This window comes from Lathamus discolor, chromosome 1, assembly GCF_037157495.1.
Source record: "Lathamus discolor isolate bLatDis1 chromosome 1, bLatDis1.hap1, whole genome shotgun sequence".
Lineage (NCBI taxonomy): Eukaryota > Metazoa > Chordata > Aves > Psittaciformes > Psittacidae > Lathamus > Lathamus discolor.
Genome location: NC_088884.1, coordinates 34,314,612 through 34,337,818, shown reverse-complemented (window position 1 = coordinate 34,337,818; position 23,207 = coordinate 34,314,612). Strand labels below are relative to the sequence as shown.

Here is a 23,207-nt window from a genome sequence, read left to right as displayed (position 1 = left end):
GGATATTTAAAAATAAACCTGGACTATTTCACTTGAAAACTCTTCCAGTTGTAACAGAAACTTGTTTAAACTTTGTAACATACAATAAGTGCATATATAATATGGTGAGTCAAGACTAGAATCTGTGTGTGTTGGGGAACAGTTTTGCTGAAAGGGAACTTAGGGTCCCCATGGACAGCAAGCTGAACTTGAGTCATCAGTGCACTGCTGCAGCAGTGAAGGCAAAACAGATCCTGGGCTGTGTCCACAGAGGCATTACTAGCAGAGAGCGAGAGGTATGATTCTCTCATTCTACTCAGGGCTTGTGAAGCCTTATCTGGAGTACTGTGGCCAGTTCTAGTCACTACAATTCAATGATATGAACAAACTGGACAGAGTCCAAAAGAGGGCCACAATGATAATCAAAGGGCTGAAAAACTTGCCCTGTGGGGAAAAGCTGAAGGACTTAGGTCTTTTGTCCTTGGAGAAGGCTCAGGGGAGACCTAGACGCAGTATTCCAGTATTTAAAGGACAGCTACAAACAGGACAGAGGCTTTCTCTTCTCAAGGAGCCCCATGGAGAAGACAAGTTGCACCAAGTGACAGTGAAGAATTTTTTTTACTGTAAAAAAAAAATAATCACTGAAACAACCTCCACAGAGATACAGAGGAGTCTCCACCACTTTTTAAAGTGATTTAAAGGTTTTAAAGATGTCATGGGACAGGATGCTCACCTAGGCTCCCTTTTCCACGAAAGGTTGGACCAGATGATCTTTCAAGGTCCCTTCCAACCTGGGAAGGGACCTATTCAATGATTCTAGAATCCTGTTTTATGAGCCTTTCACTTGAAAACTAACTGAAAAGCTGGATTGACGTGACTCAACTGCCAACTGAGCTATTTTCTATGTTTTTGGTTTGTTTTTTTCTCAGATCCATTGGCCTAGTACACCTCTGCAGGCAGAAGAATGTATAATTAAAGGAAGAGATGCTGTAAGTATCATCAATTACAAATCAAATACACTTTAATTACACCAGGGGCTGGCCCAAAACAAGCATTCAGGCATCCCTAAACTTCAGAGAGATCAATGCACAGACATAATTCTATGTGTTGCATCTTAGAACTGTGTAACAGCTGTGAACACACTAAACTGTTAGTTTAATTGTTTTTCAAACCAGCTTATAAACAGGCAATGAAAACTTTTGATTATCTTAGCTTTCTTTTAATTCATTTTTCTGGAGATATCAAAGAAAGCACCTAAATAAGTCTTCTTTCCAATTTTTATTTCACTTTATTTTCATACTCATAAGATACCTTCTATGTTCACATTTTTCACATTTTAATTTATCATTAACATACACATTCTCTAGAGTACTTACAAAAAAAAAAAAAAGCTAAATTATTAGTAATTATAAAATATACTCTAAAATGTTTTTCCCTGTAGGATTTATGGTATATAAATGAAAATATTCGCTATTAATGAGCCTGAAACTGTGATGGTTTTGTGATCCACTGCCTTAACTGTAATCAGTTCCTGGGGAAAGACCTGAAAGCTCACTGACATACAGCAGCTGATATCATTGGCACCACAGGATGAAAGTTCTTCTGGACGGGAGTTCTCTTTAATTTTGCAGTGTGCCAAGCCCATTATCTACACCACATAAACACATATCAAATACAACAGCTAATAAATTCCACAGCTGAGAGCTCACACTGTACCAAAGGATTTGAAAATGATGATAGTTTTACAGCAACAGTGACAGGAACATAGGACACAGAAGGGCACATACAAAGTTTTCCCACAAACATAGCAAACGGGCAGACTTGATGATAACCATAGCATACTCCCAGTGAAGATTAGCAAGCTATAAAGATTTCTGTTGAAGTACAAGCATGAGAACTGGCCGCATCAAGGGAATAGGTGAAAAAGATTGCAAAATAATAATAATCATAATAAAAACCAGCATGATACTTTACTTCTTGCACTCATGTGGCCTAGAACTAATCCTTTCTGAGGTATCTTTAAAGTTCACTGTATTTTTCTGGATGTTTTTGCACCTTTTGTAATTTCAGGTGGCTTATGTTGAAAATGGTGTATTTCTACATTATCCAGATTTTATGGTCATATTAAATGAATCCAAAGCTAAATTCTTTGAGCTTTATTTAATACTACTTCTCAGCATAGGCTGCTATTAGTTAAAGTTCTGTCATCTTTCCTTCACCACTACTTGATAGGATTTATTTTCTGATATTTTGCCTTCAGGTCAAATAAATACAGAAATAAGTACTGTTCTAATGTAATGTAAGGCATGTCCTTCAGACTTCATACTTTTTTACAATCCAGTCTGTCATTGTGAGTCTTCAAATTTGCCTTTGAATAAAGTCATAATTTCAAGAACATCATCTATTTCCTGTATCTTTCTGCAGTGTGAAAGTGTGGTGTCTCTTTTTAAGAGAAAATCACAGAAATTTAAAATAATCATAAGGCTTCAGAAGTGGAGTCTTTAAGAAGAAGATGTTAAAATTGTAAAAACTGGAAGTATTGTAATACTAAACAATATTCTCATCCTCACATAAGACCTAATTATGTATGGGACTATGTGAATGAGTAAAATTAATTAATTCCAGAGAAACCTTAGCAATTTTCATTAGCATGCTCAGTATTCAGTAAGCTAAATTGCTCAACCTGAACGGAATCTAAATTAGAATAAAAAACCCTTCCCTATTACTTTTTGGTTTTGCCTTTGTTTTTGTAGCCATAAATCAATATTGATTCGGCATGTCTTAAAATCAACCCTGTCTCATTTCTAAGTTCTGAATGCTGTTTTCTACTGTAAAGTGTCAGAAAAAAATTACTTATCAGTGCTCAATTTTTTCTTATTTCCATGTTTTTCTTCTTTTTTATTTTCCTGCAAAAAGCTTTACCTATGAAAAAGGTTTATATCTATGGAAAAGGTCTGCTAGTCCAGGCATAATCAACTAAGTAGAACTGAAAATGTTGTAATATGCATCTCAGTGTTGAAAGTACTTCATGTGTTCTCTGCTACCTTTTTCTATGTTACAGAACAGGCCATTCCTACAAGCGTTTACAGCCTTTAAAAGTTATCAGTTCATCATGTAGCAGTAAAACAGCAAGCATTGTAGTCATATGCAGAGTTTCAGAGATCTTGTAGCAGGATTAATAAGACAGAAAAGCCTTGTAACTACATGTGCATCATCTTAAACTCAGGCCTCAATATTCTGATGTGGGTCTAGCCAAGGAAAAAAGTCTTTCTGCTCTCATCCGGTGTGCCAAGAAACATACCTGTTAGCCTGTGGTGTGGAAGCTTTTACCCTTGCAACTATTTTATCAGAACTGGAAATCATTCAGATACAGAAATTAAATTCTGTAGTGATGACTAGCTCCTTCACACTGAGAAGTTTCAGATGAGTAAAATTCCACAGATCTATTAATAAGTGTTTGGAGCTTCCTAAAGGCATCCACAACATTTAATTAATTCACATAGTATGAAGAAAAGTTATTTTAATGTTCTTTTGGCTGATTCATCTCTTCCTTGTTATGTGTACGGGATATTATTAGTGAGGTCAGCAGCAATGCCTAGTTGCCTGACATTTCCCAGAGTAGCACCTATTTTAATTTGTTTATAAATGATGAATTCTAGCTATTTGGAATAACTTTTTTCTATATTTGGTATATGCCTCATCCAATGAAGGCACACAGGATAAAAAACGCGTAATTCTTGCCCATTTAAAAAAAACAAATCCTAAGATCCTCTGCAGTACTTTTGAGACAAAGCTGCAGGCATATGTGAATAAGAAAAGGAAACCATGGAGTAAAGACCAGAACACCACTGAGAGAGAACAGAGGCGATGTCAGGAAGGTCATACTTGGAGGGGAGGGAGAAACAGGAACAGCAACAGTGCCCAGTAAAACATCTATTTAAAAACTGCAAACTATAATGAAATTCTTACGTATCACCATTCTGCTAGCACCAGTCAGTAAATGTTTGTGAAATGCATGTACATAGTGAGCATTTCTGTCTTTGAGTGCTGACTGGTGTATCGAGGCATTCTGCTGACAGGCAGGGTACTCAAAAAAATGACCATACACTAGCTGTGTAATATGCACAGTTTATTAAACAAGCACTAAAGAGAATAAGCACACTAATGCAAACAAACAAACATACTAATGCAAATTGGGTATATATATCTATATAGTAAATAAGTGCAATAAAGCAAATCAGAGAGATAGATACATATATAAGTAAAGTAAAGAGGAAAATTAGCAATGCATCAAATCATTACTGCATGGAGACAACAGAGATTAAGAAGAAATACATCACAAAATACCACCAAATCATTATTCAGGCCCACACTTCAAGCTGGGAAACCCCTTTGCAGCCAATGCCGGTAGTCTCGGGAAATTGGGAAAATTCCTACACTCACAGGTGAGGCTTTGGATTTGGCTACAAGAGGATCCTGCTTTTATACCCTTAGAAAAACAACAGGCTTTATGCCAGATCTGTAACTGTTTACCTGTGGGGCTATGCAGTTCTTATGATCTCCCTGTTGTTCTCACTGAGAGCATTGGTCAGGTGCTACAGTGCAGCCAAGTATGAAGGTCATAGAACAGCTGCATATCTGCCTCTTTTTATTATTATTATTTTTCATTTATTTTTAAAAAAATGCAATGAATTAGTTAAGAAGTGAGAAATTCATAAAGAAGATGTTGCAAGGTTGATTTTTCCTTTCCATGTACATAATATTCAATTGCACAACAATGTAGTGTAGTTTCTTTCAATTACCATGGTATATCTTCAAGGTAAATGACTAAGGAGAATCATGTAGCAAATAACAGTTTTTCATTATGACCCTTATTTACTTGTTGGAGCAGTTGGAAATCTTGTACTGAATGTCACAAAGTTTTGAGGAAGGAAGAAAGATGGCATCTCAGGTTTGAGCCCAGTGTGGATATGCAAGAGTTGAATTCTGCTCATGGTCCTGCTGCAGACTGATCTTCTGTTTTGCAAATGGTTAATAAGATTCAGGGCTGTTCTCATTGTAAATATAGCAGTTGGGAAACCAACACAGTTACCAGCAAAGGACAGGAAATTTTCAATAAGGAAATTCCTTCACTGTTTTTCACATTCGTTTTAAGATGGAATTAACTTCCTTTTGGAGATGCCTGGCCTTCTGTGTTAACTACTGAAAAAGACTAGGAGAATAGCATAAATTACATGTTTAAACTTTAAAATAGCTAAAATTAGCTCAGATTAATATGATTGTAATTATCTTCTTAAACTTGATGCAACTGTGTTAAAACCCAGGGTCTGAGTTGCAGAAATGTTGAGCAGTGAATGGAAATGAACAGGAATTTTGTTCCAAACATAGAAATCGTTGCAAAATGTTACACACTCTGTAAAACCAAGTCCCAGGAGTCCAAAATCAATGAATACTTTTATTTCTCTGTCTCCATTTCTAGTTGAGCACAGGAAGGATAATGACCCCACATCTCAAAGGGGTGTTTGAAAATTTTTTAATTGTAATATTTATGAAGCTGCAAATACACTAATGAGTCCCAGAGCATTGCCTTGGGAGAAATGAATAATTTCTTCTTCAAAGGAAGGTTTGAACACTGAGAAAAGATAAAGCATGTGGCTATACAATATCAAAAAAGAATTGATTAGCAATTAATTATACAAGAAATTAATGATGCAGTAGTCTATCTTTTGTGTTATTTAGTGTTATTTTTCTTGAACTAATATTTGTTTAACTTGAGAGAGAAGCTATTTGCTGGCTATTCACATCTCATGCTCTAAGTCTAATGTCTAGTGCATCTAATAATGTTTAGTAAAACAAATATTTGGATTTGCAGAATACCTTTGAGATTAAAAAAGCACAGAAGTGTGTTTTATACATGAATAATTCCTAACTAATCATCCAAAATGAATTCTGACAAACCACTGCTTTAAACTGGCTTTTTTCAAGTCAAAATTATTCATCCATGAAATTGGTGGCACTGAGGTATTAGCACGAAGTGGGAAAACTAATATGTTATATTTAACAGAGTAGAAAGTTTTGATATGCAAAATATCATCTAAGGGCACCTAAGATATTAAAAATATAATTTTATTAAAATACTGATATTTTCCTGATTTTTTTTTATATAAACAAGGATGAATGTGCAAATTACATCCGTGTCCTTCACCGATATAACAGAACACATCTTCTGGCTTGTGGAACAGGAGCTTTTGATCCGCTCTGTGTTTTTATTAGAGCTGGACATCCATCAGAGGTAAGAAATTTATTTTACTGTAGTAACTCTTTGGGTCTGGGTTCCACCAAAGCTTCTATGCTTAAAAATAAATATTTAAATTTAAGTTTTCAGAGTTCTCTTACAAACCATACAAGAAATATTTTCCCTGATGAAATGTAATCCTGGTCTAAAATTCAGTTTGTGGCTAGAGGAACTGAATAATTCTTGAAAGTATATTTTGGGTAATTATGCAAAGAACTCAAGAGTTATTATCATCTTAGAGTTTTATTAGGTAAGCTGATACAGCAATTTTTATCAAAAAATATTAAATATTTTGGCTGTTTTTAGCTAAATCTGTATTTTGAGGGGTTGTTTTCTTTTTTTTTCCCATTAAATAATGCACCACATAACAGAATACACAGACATAGAATGGTTAGGTTTGGAAAGGACCTTAAGATCACCTAGTTGAACCCCCCTGCCATAGCAGGGACACCTCACGTTCACCCAAGGCTTCATCCAACCTGGTCTTGAACACTGCCAGGGATGGAGCATTCACAGCTTCCCTGGGCAACCCATTCCAGTGCCTCACCACCCTAACAGGAAAGAACTTCCTCCTTATAGCCAATCTAAACTTCCCCTGTTTAAGTTTAAACCTTCTACCCCTTGTCCTATCACTACAGTCCCTAAAGAAGAGTTCATCCCCAGCATCCCTATAGGACCCCTTCAGGTACTGGAAGGCTGCTATGAGGTCTCCAAGCAGCCTTCTCTTCTCCAGGCTGAACAGCCCCAACTTCCTCTGCCTATCTTCATATAGGAGGTTTTCCAGTCCCTTGATCATCCTCGTGGCCCTCCTCTGGACTTGTTCCAAGAGTTCCATGTCCTTTTTATGTTGAGGACACCAGAACTGCACACAATACTCCCAAGTGAGGTCTTATGAGAGCAGAGTAGAGGGCAGAATCACCCCCTTCTACCTGCTGGTCATTCTTCCTTTGATGCAGCACAGAATACAGTTTGCTTTCTGGGCTGTGAATGCACACTGAAGATGGCTTATGTTCATATTAGTTTGATGGGAGATGGCATACTTTAATAATTCGTTGTTAAATTCAGCTTCTTTGTATTGATCATGTGTAGCTGAGTGAAATAGTATGGCAGAGAAGAACACTAAGTGCAGCATTAAGCTACATTATAAATAGTTGATGTGAGCATGAATTGTATTTAATGTTTTGTGCAGCTGAACTTGGATAAATTGGAAAAACTTTTCTGTATCTTAAAAAATTAAAGGTAAATTTTGAATTATGTTAATTTTTTTCTGAGTTATTCCACGTCAAAATTACTTATCAGTTTATAATGGGTTTCCCCTAATTCTTTTTCTCACAAATTTCAGCTTAAGCTCTCCAACACAAACTTGTTTTATTCTGTCTCTTAACATCACTCCTTAATTGTTCTACTCCACATTTAACTGACAGTTTTGCACCTAATGAGTTAGAGCAGCTAAAATTCAGACTTGTCCCACACTTGCAGTATTGTTTATTGGTCTATTAGTCACAACAACAGGAAAACAGAGGGCAGAGGCTGGAGCTGACTTAAAATAAGTACTTGGCTAGAATAAAAAAATAATTGCAGATATTAATCTTCTTAAAATGTACTTATATAAATCAACTAAGTTATTTAATTTAACATTTGGGGTTTTAGTGTTTTGTTGCAGTTTTGTGATAAGCTTTTCTGAGTAAAGATGCATTCCTTTGGCAAACTAAACTAGAATCATATCACCAGAAACAGCCTCCAAGGATCCAATCGATACTGTGCACCTCCAACTACTGTCAAAATAAGAGTCATCTCAAAATTTAAGAACTCACCATAACACTTACATTTGAAATCATTTCGTTTGCAGAAACACACTTTCTTCTGAAACTGAGGAAGAAAATAAATATTAAGCAATTTTTCAAATACGGGAACTTTTCATATCTTCTTTGTTCCTCTCATAAACTTCCTGTCAGGCTTCCCAGTATAGTTTGAAGAAAGCAATGACTGTATATTTATGAAAACTATTTAAGAAAGCATAAGCAACAGGCTAATAAAAATAGAAACCAACCAAACAAAAAATGATAAACAAGATGCACATATAAGAATGTGTGGGCTGTGATCACCCCTTTATGTTTCACCTTCTTTCCTTCCTTTCTTTTTGTTCATTATTCTCCCTTGTGAAGCTGAGGTCCTAAAATTTTACCCACACTCCAGTCATGGGAAAATTACCATTTTTGTATTTGCATAGACCAATAGGAAATATGTTTGTTACACTAGTAAGTAGCTATATTAGTTTCCATTATCTGAGAAGCTGACTATCTGGATTAAAAAAGACAGGTGCCATGTGTATGATAGGTTAAAAATAACACATGGAATGTGACAGAGTAGGCAAATTGTAATCTTGCTTTCTTGTGACTGATAAGAACATCCTGTAGCTGCAGGAGTTGAAGGGACAAGATCCTTCCTCACAAAATTGCAGTTCAGTCTCTCTTTGCTGGTCTCTCTAGTCAGAGTATCCCGATTAAATGACTTTCAATTACTGTCTCCCATTTCTTCCACTTCAGCTCTCTGACTTCTCTCTCACTGTCTGACTGTCATAGAAGGGAGAGTAACAAACAAAACAGTCTTAAAAATGTAACAACACTATTCCATTTCTAAACAGACCTAAACACCTTTATTTAAAAATAAGTAAACCTCGGACTTTTAATTTGAAGGGCAAATGCTGGTTTATAATATGCAGTTATATGCAGTTAAATGCAGTTCATAGTGCGCAGCTGGCTGAAAGTCAAATTTTTTAGATATTGACATTTTTTATTAAATATACTAAATATCAGTATAATTAAAATATATCTTTGATCAGCAAACTAACTTGCTTCTGAACAGAATGTCTTTAAGTAGCACCAATTGTATTTAAAGCTTATATGTATTTAAACAATGACACTTTGCATATGTGTTGTGATGAATAGTGTAGGAGGCAAAAAAGGACTCCTTATAGCAAACTTCTATGTATGTAGATACATAGTTAATGCAGCATATGAAGCTAGATCCATTCTTCCATACAGAACTATGAATCAACAGTATCAACACAGATGATATACTGTGGTCAGGGACCTTAACCATAAATTTCTCAATGCTTCCTGAGCTGAGGGAGAAGGGAAGATGCAACCCCCTCTGTAAACACTACCGAGTTCCCGGCATTTAAGAACTTGATAGAAGAGCAGAATTATATTTTTCTACAACCATTTCTCTTCCAGTTTACAGAGCAGGCCAAAAAGAAACAATCTGTTGGAACAAAACATCCACTTGAGTCTCCTGATCTTGGTGTTCCCTAGTCCTATGTTGCAGGAAAATTTATTTCCTTGTTGGCTTGTAACAAAAGTTCATGTAAGGTCATTCACTTCTGAATAGCCATTTGTTAAGAAACCAAAGCATTAACATTTTTCCTTTGAACAGTGGGAATATCCCAAAGCTATGACTTTGATCATACTGTGTGGCATACTGATACAGTATTCATCATGTTTTTGTGAGTTGCAATACAGCTTATGAAAAGGAGCTACAGATTCATACATTCTTATCAAAACCAGGTTTGAGCTGTGCCTTGCAGAACACTGAGCTCTTGTAACAAACAGCAAAGCCAAAAAGACATATTTGTGTTAAAAACTAGGCAGAAATTGTCTGATTGGCAGAGCATTAATCTTTGGAAATTACTGAGAAACAGAATCTATCTTTCTCAAAAAGAAAATCACATTAAGAAAGTCCATTCCCCTAGCCAGTATCCTAGAAAATATTAATCTTATTATCTATTAACTGAAATGTGCCTTAAAATCTTTCACAATCAAATTGTACTGTGATACATTCTATATGTTGAAATGGTTCTTTCATGCTTTTCATGTTTTATAGAAATTTAATGATACCATGTATTTTGTCTTAATATAAATACTTATATTTGAATATGTTGACAAATAAAGAAAAAGCAAGAAGCAATAAATATTGCATTTATTTAATTCTGCTTCAAACTTGTTTTGTACCACCAGAATCTAACTAAACATATTTTTCTAAATCAATTAATTTATAAATTCTATGATATATTATATGTCAATTTGAAAGATTAAATATATAATGTTTTACTGCAGTTGTTCTATTGTAATACTGGTTTAATAGAATTGCTTTGGAGCTCCAGGCTGTTCGCTTTTGTACAGCTGTTGACAGATATTACAATTCTAAAAATATGCAAGTATAGTCACTGACAGCAACATGCAGTTTTTTATCTTTTTCTACCTTTCTAATTACTTTGATGAATGTTGCTTCCACAAGTTTAAACATTTCAGTAAATTACCCCATGTTTTATGTCATTTAGAAATAAATTACAAATTGGGAAAATAAGAGTGCTGATTTTGCAGACAGAACAACTATTGGTGTTTGTAAAAGAATATATTTCAAAATCTTGCCAGGAAAAACTTAAGTTAATTGCCAGCCAGTAAGTGAGTTCATTAGCACTGACTTCATGAAATTCTTTCAAATGTCAAAACATCATTCAGGTCAGAATAAGTTGGGTTCCTCCAATTTCTATTTGTCTATCGTCCAGAAATAAAAGAAAGTTCATGTCATTGAAATAAAAGTAATTTTTCAGAAGAAAGCAAGAGTCAGAGACCCTCCACACCAAATTTCCCATGATGAATTGAACATGAAACCTTCTTACGTATTCTGTGAGAAAAAATCTGAGATAAGTTTTAAAACCAAATATAGAAGATGAAGAAAAATGCAGAAAAAAATTTACTCTGCTCCCATTCTTACCAAATTGACATTTGTCCCTCCTGTTAGCCTCGATGCCAACAAAAGTCAGGGTGTAGGGAAGCATCTGGATCTGGTCTTTTCCACTTGCCTGTATATAAACCCAGTTCTGTCAGTAGAAGATGAGTACTTGAATAAGTGCATACTGTCTCAGTCTGTTTCTCCACATGTATCTGCTGGTACTCCACTACTGTTCTATAGATCAAAATATGCTACATGAATTATGATGAACCTTAAATAAATTGGATGAGCTATCTGCAGTCAGGCAATGATTTTATCTCAATGAGTTTTCTATTCAGCAGAGCAAGAGGTTTTAGGGGTACTCCAAGGACATTCCAATAATCCAAACTGCACCACGAGGGATAATGGCTTTAAACTGAAAGAGGACAGATTTAGATTAGATATTAGGAAGAAATTTTTTACTGTGAGGGTGTTAAAACACAGGAACAGGTTGCCCAGAGAAGTGAATGCCCCATCCCTAAAAGTGTCCAAAGCCATCTTGGATGGGGCTTTGAGCAACCTGGTCTAGTGGAAGGTTTCCCTCCCCGTGGCAGGGGGCTTGGAACAAGATGATCTTTATGGTCCCTACCAACCTAAACCGTTCTGTGGTTCTGTGATTCTATGATTAACTCACAAAGCGCCTTTAACAAGTCCATATGGGAGTCCCACCAAACACGGCTGAAGAAATTACCAACCATCACCCCAGGGCTGCCAAGACTACCACTAAACCATATCACTGAGGGTCCCATCTACATGGTTTTTGAACACTTACAGGGATGGTGACTTCACCACTGCCGTGGGCAGCCTGTTCCAATGCCTGATCACCCTCTCTGTGAAGAAATTGTTCCTAATGTCCAGTCTCAACCTCCCCTGGCACAGCTTGAGGCTGTTACTTCTTGTTCTATCACTTGTTACTTGGGAGAAGAGACCAAGCCCCACCTCACTACAACCTCTTTTCCAGGTAGTTGTAGAGAGCAAAAAGGTCCCCCTTGAGCCTTCTCTTCTCCAGAATAAACAAGCCCAGTTCCCTCAGCCATTCTTCATAAGACTTGTTCTCCAGACCCTTCACCAGCTTTGTTGTCCTTTTCTGGATCCACTCCAGCACCTCAATTCACCTCCCTACCCCAGACAAATGTAGGCAATATGACTTCCTCAGCCCTTGCTTTAACAGACTGATGTTGAACTGACATGGAAATTAAGAGAGAATGTTCCAGTCATATCTCAGTTTAAATTTTACATGACATAATTCTTCTACTCTTGACTAGTATTTGGTAATGTCATCATTCTTTCAGCTTTTTGTTAAGAAATAAAATTGCATGCATATATAAATCTATTATTTTAGCATATTGTTTCTGACGTTATTTTTATAATCAAAACAAACAATGACCTGCCCACTTACTCCCTCTCCAAGTATTTTTCCTATTACTTAATCTCCACTCTCAGTCTGCAGAGGATTAAAGAGGAACATCTGGTTTCACTGACCAAACTGAAGTGGGTGTTGGTCACTCCTTCATTAGATAGAATGTGTGACAAATTCTTGCCTTGAAAATATTTGCTCAGAGACACAGTGCCCCTCTGCATGAATAAAAAAGCACCAGTTAGAATACCATCCGCTAAATCTTTTCAGGTTTTTCAACTCATTCTATTTATGGGATTGAATGTCCAATCCTAAATACTATGAAATTGCTTATTTGTTGCAGTCTTCTGCATCTATACTTCATGCGAAACTAGTCATTGAGATGAGTGATGTGTGGTGGGTGATGTGATGATCAGTGTCAAGTGCTCATATATATGGGGTGCTGCCAAATAAGCAACACAGTGTCATAGAATATTTTACCAGGAGGTCCGTTACATCATCTAGTCTGAATGCTTACATCACAGGCTGTCAAATTCCATCAAAACATCCAAAAGCACAAATTTCAGTTAGATTCGAGTATTTCAGGATTTGGGAGTTAAATATGCAAATATTTCAAGAGAGATTAAAATGGTACCTAAACTCATAGTATACATTAATTAAGTGAAGATTATCCCTTTGCTCACTGTATACAACAAAGATGCTGTGTTGCAGAAAGGAAAAGAAAAAGAAAAGGTCAAACATCTTCTTGTGAAAAAGGGTGGAAAAGTTACTTTTGAACCAATGTATATGGTTATGTGAGAAATGAAAGTTCATCAGAGTTGGCTATAATAATTACCTTAGTGAAAAGCTGTTTACAAGAAGCTAAGTAAGGATAATGAAGAAATACCAATTCTGTTCTTCCCATGCTTTGCTAGGGAAGGAATAATGTGTATTGCACAAATAGAAACAAAGGCTAGCACAAATAGAAACAAAGGCTAGAAGGGGCCATCAGAACATTTCAGATGATCAGCCACATGCTGCATGGATAGTTTCTCCCAGATATTGACTTCAAACTTTTTCAGGGATATTTCAAAGACTCCAGATAACAGTAACACTATTATTTCTCTGGTAAGCTGTTCTAATACTTAATAATGTTCAATGTTACAAAAAAAAAAGCCACTCATTTAAGGTGAAATTTATCTAATTTCAAATTCCTGTCATTCAATCTTAATATGCTTTATTAGCAAGGTTGAAAAGTCTCCCCTTATCTTTGACACATCTTTTCCACATGTGAGCAACTATGCAAAGATCAAGCCACCTCTTCACTTGTTTTGATAAACTGAATAAATATAGCTCCTTAAACCTCCTATCACAAGGATTCCTCAGTCATATTTGTGTCCTTCCTGTGAACTCGCTGCACTACTTTTGCGTGTTCTGGAAGTGCAGACACTAGTACCATGGTATTTGATGGTGTGTATACAAGCAAGATCACTTCCCTAACTCTGAGGTTCCTCTTTTCATAGACTGAAGTACTGAGCTCTTGGTACAGCATCAAAATGAGAAACATCTTTTTAGCATTTCACACTTGACCCAAAGTTCTTCTCAGGGGCACAAAATTATCCCAGTTTAGACACTTGTTTGAGGCACCTAATTAGCAGTCTCATAGTCAGTGAAGAGATTTCTAGAGATGCCTGTCACTGTCAGCTGTAACAAGGCACCTGGGATGTCCAAGACTCTGAACGAGGCACCTCAGTCTAATACATGAAAGTAGTCTGAACAACGATCTGAACTTTTCACCCTCTAGGGCATTCTGATGCTCTTGAGTTACAAATTGTATTCCCTATTCCAAGATATACTTTGGACATGGTTGCATTAAAATCGACTTTGTTAGCTTCTGACCTTTAAATCAATATTCAGAGCATTTCATAAGCCAGAGTTCTCCTTAACCTTTTCATTATTTATGTTTCCTCAGTCTTTTTGTAAACTTCACTAGGAAGAAATCATATGATTGTTTAAATCACTACTAAATAAAAAAAAAAATCATCTTTCTATTAAAAACAAAATGTAGGGAAACCTTCTATAAAGGAGGATTCACCAACGCATATCTTCTAACAACTATACTATGATCAGTCAGTAATTTATATCATATAATTCTACAATGCTCATTTTTTTCATCAAATAGCTATGTACTAAGTCAAATGCCCTGGAGAAATCCAAGTATTCTGTATCAGCACAGTTGTTCTTATCAGTCACTCTTACACATTTCAACAGACAACAGGTTTGTTTGACAGTACTCTCCATCCATAAAATTAGGTGAGTGACATTCATTACTTTTGAATACTGTCTAAATATGTCCATACGTGAAGTTTAAGTTAAATTTGGCAGATTGGTAGTGAATGTGAACTAATCAGCCATATGAAATGAATTTTCCATCATATTAGACCTTCCCTTTGCAAGATTAAACACAGATGGTTAGGAGAGAATGAATCAATACAGAGAAATAATACTAATACTCCAAAGAAAAAGAAATACTCCACCTGTGTGGTAATTTGATGGGGGTAGGTAAAATATTTCAGCTCTCATCATAATAACTTTTAGATTTTGTCACCCTTATTTATGAGAGAAAGCATTGTTCTAAGTGAGGGCACCTGGTGCAGTCTATGGCACTATTTGAGCAGTGGAAGTACTGTTCAATAAGGTGTTAGTCATCATAATTTAAAGCAGTAAAAACTGAACAATGACAGGATTTATAAAATGCACCTTTGGTATTGTATAATTCCTCTACAATTTATGACTGTGATTATTCTTGACTGAGATCTATCCAGGAGAATTACTCCACATTGAAAAGTGGACTAAAAAGAAGTACTAGTTGCAGTTCATATGTGCTGTCAAGAGGCAGTGGATCCACTCCTCTGCCCTTTCTTCCAGAATGGCCCACTTTGGCATAGCCTGTTGAAGATCTGCAAAAGGACTGTTGGCTATCTAAGGCTCCACGCTACAGAGATAGGCAGAATTTCCCCAGGGTATCCGCTTTCTTTCTGAAATCCATTCTCAGCTGAACGTTGCTGTTGTCCTCTCCATACCTAATACATCTGTTGCTCCACCCATCACCAAAGCCTAGATTCAAACCATAAAGTTGTATCCTCTTTTTCAATTTTTCTTTCATTTTTGTTCACAACCTTAGTCCCCAGTTGTTACGATAGCAGTCATTAGATGAAAGGATTTTTATTTGGTATTTGCTCTGATATGACCTTCACAATCTCAACACAAGTTTAGCCTGTCAGTATCAAGGAAAAATGAAAGTCTTGGCTAAGGATGTTCTGTGTAAAGACTATGCAATTCCCCACAGAAATTCCTTCAATTTTGTGCTTTCTTTAGCTCCACTTTCATCTGGCCATTAGACCATGTATCTCCATATACAACTATTCAAACAATTTAATTCTAGAGATCATGTATGTGGTTCCTGGAATTTTCATGCCTACTACCACTCCACTGTAATATAATCATAATCTATTTTTCTAATGGTTTTATTCTATGCCGTAGGACATTAATGGATTTATGTGTTCAGTTTATGGTCATGCAGAGGTGTGCCTTCTAAAATTCTGAGCAGTTTAATCCCTTCTGCTTAAACATTCTGAACTGCTAAAGATAAATGCCTGTGATTTCTGTATGTGGGGTGGTTGGTTTTGGGTTGCTTTGGGTTTTTTTTCCTTGTTGCCAGAGAATTTCACATGCATTAAATCAGGTAAATGTATTATTTCTGTCACTTCAGGCCAGATATTTTGACACAAGTCACAAATCGCTAATCCTTTTGCAAATGCACACAGCAGTCTGACATAGCTCCAGATTTTAAACATGTTTTCAGATTAGACCCCAATGTGTCTTAATCATTTAACTGCGGAATAAAAAGCATAGACCTAAAAAATACATCTGAATTTTTAGGGAGGATTTAATGTCTGCAATATTTTATGCACTATCATCCCATAGGACGATTGATCTTTTCAGTGTGTCACTGGATAGTAAAGAGGATTGAAAACAGATCCTCAGAAGAAATACTACCTCCCAAATAATCTTAATTATGTCAAATGGCAGAGATCTGACTATTTCAGCCAGTTCTTTAAGGACTCTATTATTAATATTTGAAAATAAAGTTGGATAAACATGGAAGATGTAATTTTAAAAGTTTGTAATCCTTTGACAACAAGCAGAACAATTTTTTGGCAGTGCATATATCCTTTTGAAATTTGGATTTCTATAAGAAGATGTAACATCATGAAATGAAAGGTTCTTTCCTTAAAGCATCCTTGTGTTACCCGTATATCTGCATGCCTGTGTTATGTTGACTTAAATAGGCCAGCAAGTTGCAATAGGAACTTATAAGTAATTGGAATGCAGGTTCATGTATATATGCTCCATGATATTGATTAATTTTCTACAGGTTTTAGATTTTTAATTTCTAGAATGAGTTAGCTGGTTTTATATATATTAGGCACCTACCTGTTAATACATATTTTTCTTAGCACCAATATTTAGTTTGCTTAAATACAAAAGACTATATGATATGAGATGTCTTTTCAGGCCTGACCCAGCATGTTATTTTCTGCTGTTATGCAAAACCAAAATATTTTACTGTACATTTCGTTTAGCATGTGCCTTCTTAATGAGTCAAGTGTACAGACTAAGACAGGTCATGGAGCTGAGAGTTTGTTCTAGAGACTTATATTTGAATTATATTTGCTGTTGATTTACAGACATGTTCTGTGATTTTTCAGAGGTTTTTTTTTTTTTCTTTATGGAGAAGCCAAGGTTCATCTTTTCTAAAAGAAGCCTCTGCATAGTGTAATCAGTGTGTCTTTCCATGTCAAAAATCAAAATGTAAGGATAAATGAGTATACAAAAAAGAAAAGAAAGAACAAAATTATATGAGAATATACAGAGCAAGAGAATATTTGCAAAAACATTTCAGGTGAATTTATACTAAAAAAGTGTGGTGCAAAAGAGAATGGAAATCAAGATGAGGTATATTGTGTCCATTGCACTTCACTTTTTATTATGGTGCGGAAATTTCTTTGGATTCACTAGTATTCAATTTCTTACATGAGAAAAAACATCCAGTTACACCAATGAAATGCCTTACAATCTTATATTTCAGTAATTTCTAAATAAGTTCTTTAGCTCCTCATGTTAGGCTGTATAAGTGCACATGGGTACATATGGATGTGCAAAATGCAAGACTATAAAGGTGCAATGTTAAGATTGTACCAGACTTAAAAATTATTTGAATAAGTGGAAAGTACATATGGGCAACAAATGTTTTCTTTGTTTAGAAAGAGCACACCTGCTATGTTAAATACTTTTAAATTTTATTTTCTACAGGATAAAGCCTGTCACTGCCTTGGGGATTTCATCAGTTACATTCATTTCCATGGCACTAAAGACTGTTGATAAAGCTACAACTGTATACCACTACGTACTGAACTTGGTGAAGGTTTTAAATCAGTTTTCCCTATGTGTTATTGCGGGACTAGGGCCTCAGCATCATTCTCATAAAAGCAAGGGCAAAATTGCAATGGACTTCAGTGGAAGGGGTCTGTAAGGGGATGTAATCCTGCAAGTGAAAATTAACCTTACAGCTTTCATAGAGGTTGAAGGAAAGCTTCAGAATATGCTGACGTGAGTGCAGTGACGTGAACATCCCCTTGGAAACCATCTCCCTCCCAAACCCTCTTCATTTGCAGTTGCTTTTGCTCTGGGCTTCAGTCTTACAATTCTGATGACCTTTGCTGAAAGCTCACTTTGCCAGCTCAATCAGTCAGCTAATCCATTGAGATGCCCTTTCCCTGTGGAGTCAATGTGTCCCAGTGTGTCCCACCCCTTCCAAACAGTCTTCTTCCTCAAATAGCGCATTATGATCAAATATAGTGAATATTTGATGTTTACACTCCCTTTTTGATGCTTTAGAACTTACTTGAAAAGAAAAAAGGAATGCATCATGACACTAGCACCACATGGCTTTATTGAGGTTTTTAAAAGAATGTTTCTCATAGTTTCACACAAGCAACCATCTCTATTTTACGCTTTCCTATTGGATGAACTTTGCATATGAACTTTCCTGTTCATAGTTCTCTTTTTAAAAGTCTCAGATATATGACACTTAGTAAATGAAATGCATCAAACAGCTCTTGCATGCAATGTCATTCTTACTGTAAGGTTGAATAAATGTGAGATCATTACATTAAGAATGAATTTTGTCCAGTGAGTTCCAGTGAGTAGGATAGCCAGCGTTAACAACTACATTCACAGAAATCTGCACAGTGTCTCCCCCAAATACAATTTCCTATTGCACAATATAAGTAACATGAACATCTTAAAAAAAACAAAATCAAACATGCCCCCCAAAATAACAATAATAAAAAAAAAAACCCACAGACAAAAAAAAAAAAATCAAAAAAGCAACAACCAATCAAACCAACAAAAGTAAGCACAAAAAGGCCAAGATGTCTTGCAAAGCAGACCTTGGTTATAGTGTAGGAGCATATGCATACATAGCTAAGTATATAACTAAAAGTTCTGAAATGGTTTAAATTTCCTTTTAAAAAATGTGTGTATGATACACTTTACTTTTTTGTTACCTGGAAAATAATAAAAATGTAAAGTGAAAAAGGCTGTTACAAAAAAATTTAATTTTTTTTCTCATAAAAATAATATCTTAAGAAAACCCAGACAAAGCCTCTATATTCTTAAGTCCCTGGTTTAATGAAAAGATACAGCCATTTTATCAACATTAAGAATAGACTTAGGTACTTTGCTGAATAGCAGTGAAAGTAAGCATATGTTTTAAATTAATCGCATGCATAAATGCTGTCTTGAACCAGAGCAAAGCAGCACTTGGCATTAGAGAAAGACATTTTCTGCAACAAAGCTAAATGTAGTCTTTAAATTTTAATGTCTCTATTTGACCTTTTCTTTCATTATTATTTAGAGCCTTCTTTATTCTTCATTGTCTAAAATTATCCATTCATATCATGTTAATGGCAAAATGCTTGATGCCTTGGAAATATCTTCTGTTTCTTTTTAAACAACATCATTATTTTAATAATGGTTGAAAATGCATTATGATTCCTGAGTCATAGGTATCATAAATGAAATCCATTTCTTTTCCCAAACTACATGTAGAAATTTGTAATTCCACTTCCATCCCTCCATATGTATTTTTGCATAATTTTTATCAGTGAAATAAATTGCAATGTTGAATTGCTGTGCTGGATAACCTGTGAGGAAACTGTCAGTTTTCTTCTGACATTTATGAAGGGATTCCAATGTCACAAAGAGCAAGGAGGGTTAGAATTACAGTATTAGATGTCAAAGCTGATTATTAATGTGTAACGCTTATTTCATTTAAACTGGCATCCCATGGAAGCTGACACACCTAACACCTGATCTGCCACAGTGATGGGAGGAAATTATTGCAACTATGGTATATTTGGTATCTGTTCTAAAAGGTGAAGATGGAAAAATCTGTATTGAAGGAGTCATTGCTTATATTTTTAGTGATTTTCAGACAATGCTTTATATCAGTTTATATTATAACCAGTATTTATATACTGGTTTTATATTAAAACTTCCCCAAGTTGCACTGAGATCCAAATTTTTGTCTACGATCAGTGTTAGCATTAACCTACAAACTTTATTCAAAATTCCAGCTGTTAAAATGTAGAAAATGAAAGGGATACCATGCATATTGCTTAACATTTTCATTCCATGGTCGTGTAGTTTGTTGTTTTAAATGCATTCATGGCATTAATATTTAAATAGGTGGGTTTATCTTTACCTTTAATTTCATTGTGACTCTTAGTGGAATAGTTAACTACATTAGTAGCTTTTTCATTGTGATACTATATTTTGCTGTACGGTGACACAAAATATTTCCACATCATCTGGAAGACTCCCATGCCGGCCAAGTGTTACTGGTCTGAGTATCAGCAGCATTTTACTCGGGGAAGACATGGATATGTAATGTCGGTTATGCCATGATGGGATCATGTCTTGTCCTGTAACAAAACAAAAAGACAGTTTCTATTCCCTATGTAGGATGAGATATGAGACATACACTATAAACCATGAAATATGGATAATATAATTTATCCAAGTATTGTTTCCAAATAATTTTGTTTTCACAGCTGATCACTTTACCTGAGTCTATTTTCTTATGAAATCAGCTTTAATTTTTTTTTACTTTTTCCTCTCACAGACAAGTCCATTTTTATTTTACTGTGAGGAAAAATTAACAGAAAGCAGTAAGACTAGAAAAAGCTATTATGTTTTAACTCTCCATTTATTTCTCCACTTACTTCTACATCTTTCTCTGTATTATTTTATTTCTTATTTAGTGAACATTCATTTACAAATAGTTTGATTGACATCCCAGAAAAGAAACTTTTTAATGAGTAACTTTATTTTTCACATCTGATTAGAGAATAAATAATGAGTCAGATTGTTTATATAAATTTATATAAATATTTACTTTACACCATATTTCATGGCAATTATGGCCCCTTAGTACTTTTCCACAATTTCAGGAGTTTTTTCATTCCTTTCCTTAGCTCACCTCACTCTTTTTTTTTTTTTTTCCCCCTGCTGTTGACCCAAAATATTATGGTATTTAGTTTTGAAAGATAGCTGGTATGTGATGTTTGAAAAGTATGGAATGGGGCTGAGATTTCCACACACAGAGAAATATTTCTTCATTGTTTGACATTTACCCAACAACAGTGGGGGAATAGCTACTTCTGGCATGCAGCTGAAGCTGATATAGCAGAAAATAATATTCCTGTACCACCACTATCTACTCCAGATGATTATTTTCTGCTGTAACAGCTGTAACATCAGGCATTAATGTGCTAGGGTTAAGCCAACACAGGAGCTTTTGGGGAGGTGAGATTCTGTCTCATTTCCCCATGAGTTTCAGGACCATTACTTCAATTTTGTATGGTTTTTGCTTGCTAATTTTGTTTTGGGGTGGCTTTTTCACTTCAGGTAGACATGAAATGCATGTCTTATTTTTCCAGAGCTGCTTTTTGAGTTATATCCCATTTTGGTAGCAACTGTCTGACTAATGGGAATCCTAATTTTTGATCAGAAGTTACAGCAAAATGGCATGTATGATTTAGGTGGATTTGGGATCCTGTCACATATCATTTTATGCTTCGCAAAACATTTACCTCACTATATTAACAACGTGAACCTGAGATGAGTTTACTGAACAGGATGCATTTATCCACTATGCTGATATAATCTACATTTCAATAGACTTTTGGGTAAAATTGTTACACAGAACTAAATCTACTAGCCTATCAAAATGTTTACTAGCCACACACTTGATGGCTGGTAGCATATTTTTATGAGTTTTCACAGATTTCTCTCTATTTGCCCTTTTGTCCTCCCCCCATATCTGTGTTTTGTAGTATGCCTTTTTGTTAATGTATGAATTACAGACATAAATCTTGCTTTCACTTGATATTTTATCAGGTAATTAATTGGCTCATTTGAGAAAGCTGGGACAATTGTAGCATTGCAAGTGAAAATTTACATAGTAAATTCTTTCTCAGCTTTTAAAGCCTTGTGCAGACAAATTAAACCAAGTCGCCAGTTCTTTTTATACTTATATTCTGCTAAATCCACTGCAGAAATCACATCTGCTCCTCAAACCATAATTGTGAATTCATTCCTAAACATAATTTTATGAAGAAGATATATAAACATCTCAACATTATCAAGGAAAGATAACACAGCATAATATATTTAACAACTACTGGCAAAATGTTTAAAGAAGTAAAACATATTCCATGGCGAGATATCTATTTAATGTTTAGATAATTTGGATAAAAGAGAGAGGAATCTTCACTCTCTACTCCCACAGAAATTAAATAAGTGCAATTTTAGTGCGTATATTACTGATTCTTTTTGGGTTAGTGCACACACAAAGGTGATCTGTAGAAACTCGGATAATTTTTACTAAGTACATCTGTAAGTAACCATAATTGTGTTTTCTCCCTAATGAAGTCAGTCCATTACAAAGGTATAACAAAGTTAAATCCTATCTCTAAGAACTTTTTTTCTTTGCCTGGAGGGTTTATGCTGGTTTCTGTGATTTTTTTTTTTTTTTTTAAGGATCATCTGTTTCAACTGGAATCGCACAAATTTGAGAGAGGACGAGGCAGGTGCCCTTTTGACCCCAGTTCTTCCTTCACCTCCATCTTAATTGGTAATGATCTTTATGTCACAAGCTCCATGGTCCTGTCAATATGTCATTCTGAGTCTTTCTCTTCAGCACACCAAAGTGTTGTCAGTCTTCTACTGCAGCCTTCCACATGTCAGACTTAATCCTCATGGTGCTGCCCACATTAATATTACATCCCAGGCACCATTAAATGCAGCAAGGGTGTCTCACTGAAGTGAGCAGATGTCATATGACACGTGCCATCCTGAAGAGGTAATTGATTGTTGTGTGGTTTTAGAAATAATAATTTCCTGCTTTTCTTCAAAGCAAAGCAATATGTCTAGATTAATCTTTTCCACCACTGAGACAAATACACAAAATTATTATTTAGCTACTGAGATGTAATCTGTGTAACAAGCATCTTATAAATATGTGAATTTAACTGTTGTTGGTTTGGTGGGGTTTTTCATCAAGCATTTATTGTTCATATAAATTACAGCTTTTGAGGTCAAAATAGATTTTTTCAATGCTGCCTTCTAACAAAACAGTCCAAAACTGGTGATGCTTTGCTAGGAGAGTTTATCTTATACTCAACAGTTACAAAA

At 35.3% G+C, this 23,207-nt stretch overlaps 1 protein-coding gene across 1 annotated transcript in view; it reads left to right on the top strand.

Moving 5' to 3' along the window:
- The window catches only part of SEMA3E (semaphorin 3E), a 140,526-nt gene that overhangs the window by 78,825 nt on the left and 38,494 nt on the right, over nt 1-23,207 (top strand). The window contains exons 3-5 of the mRNA XM_065665025.1: nt 909-968; nt 6,152-6,271; nt 22,554-22,647. Coding sequence (XP_065521097.1) covers nt 909-968; nt 6,152-6,271; nt 22,554-22,647 — 274 coding nt within the window. The remainder of the gene's footprint in view (nt 1-908; nt 969-6,151; nt 6,272-22,553; nt 22,648-23,207) is intronic.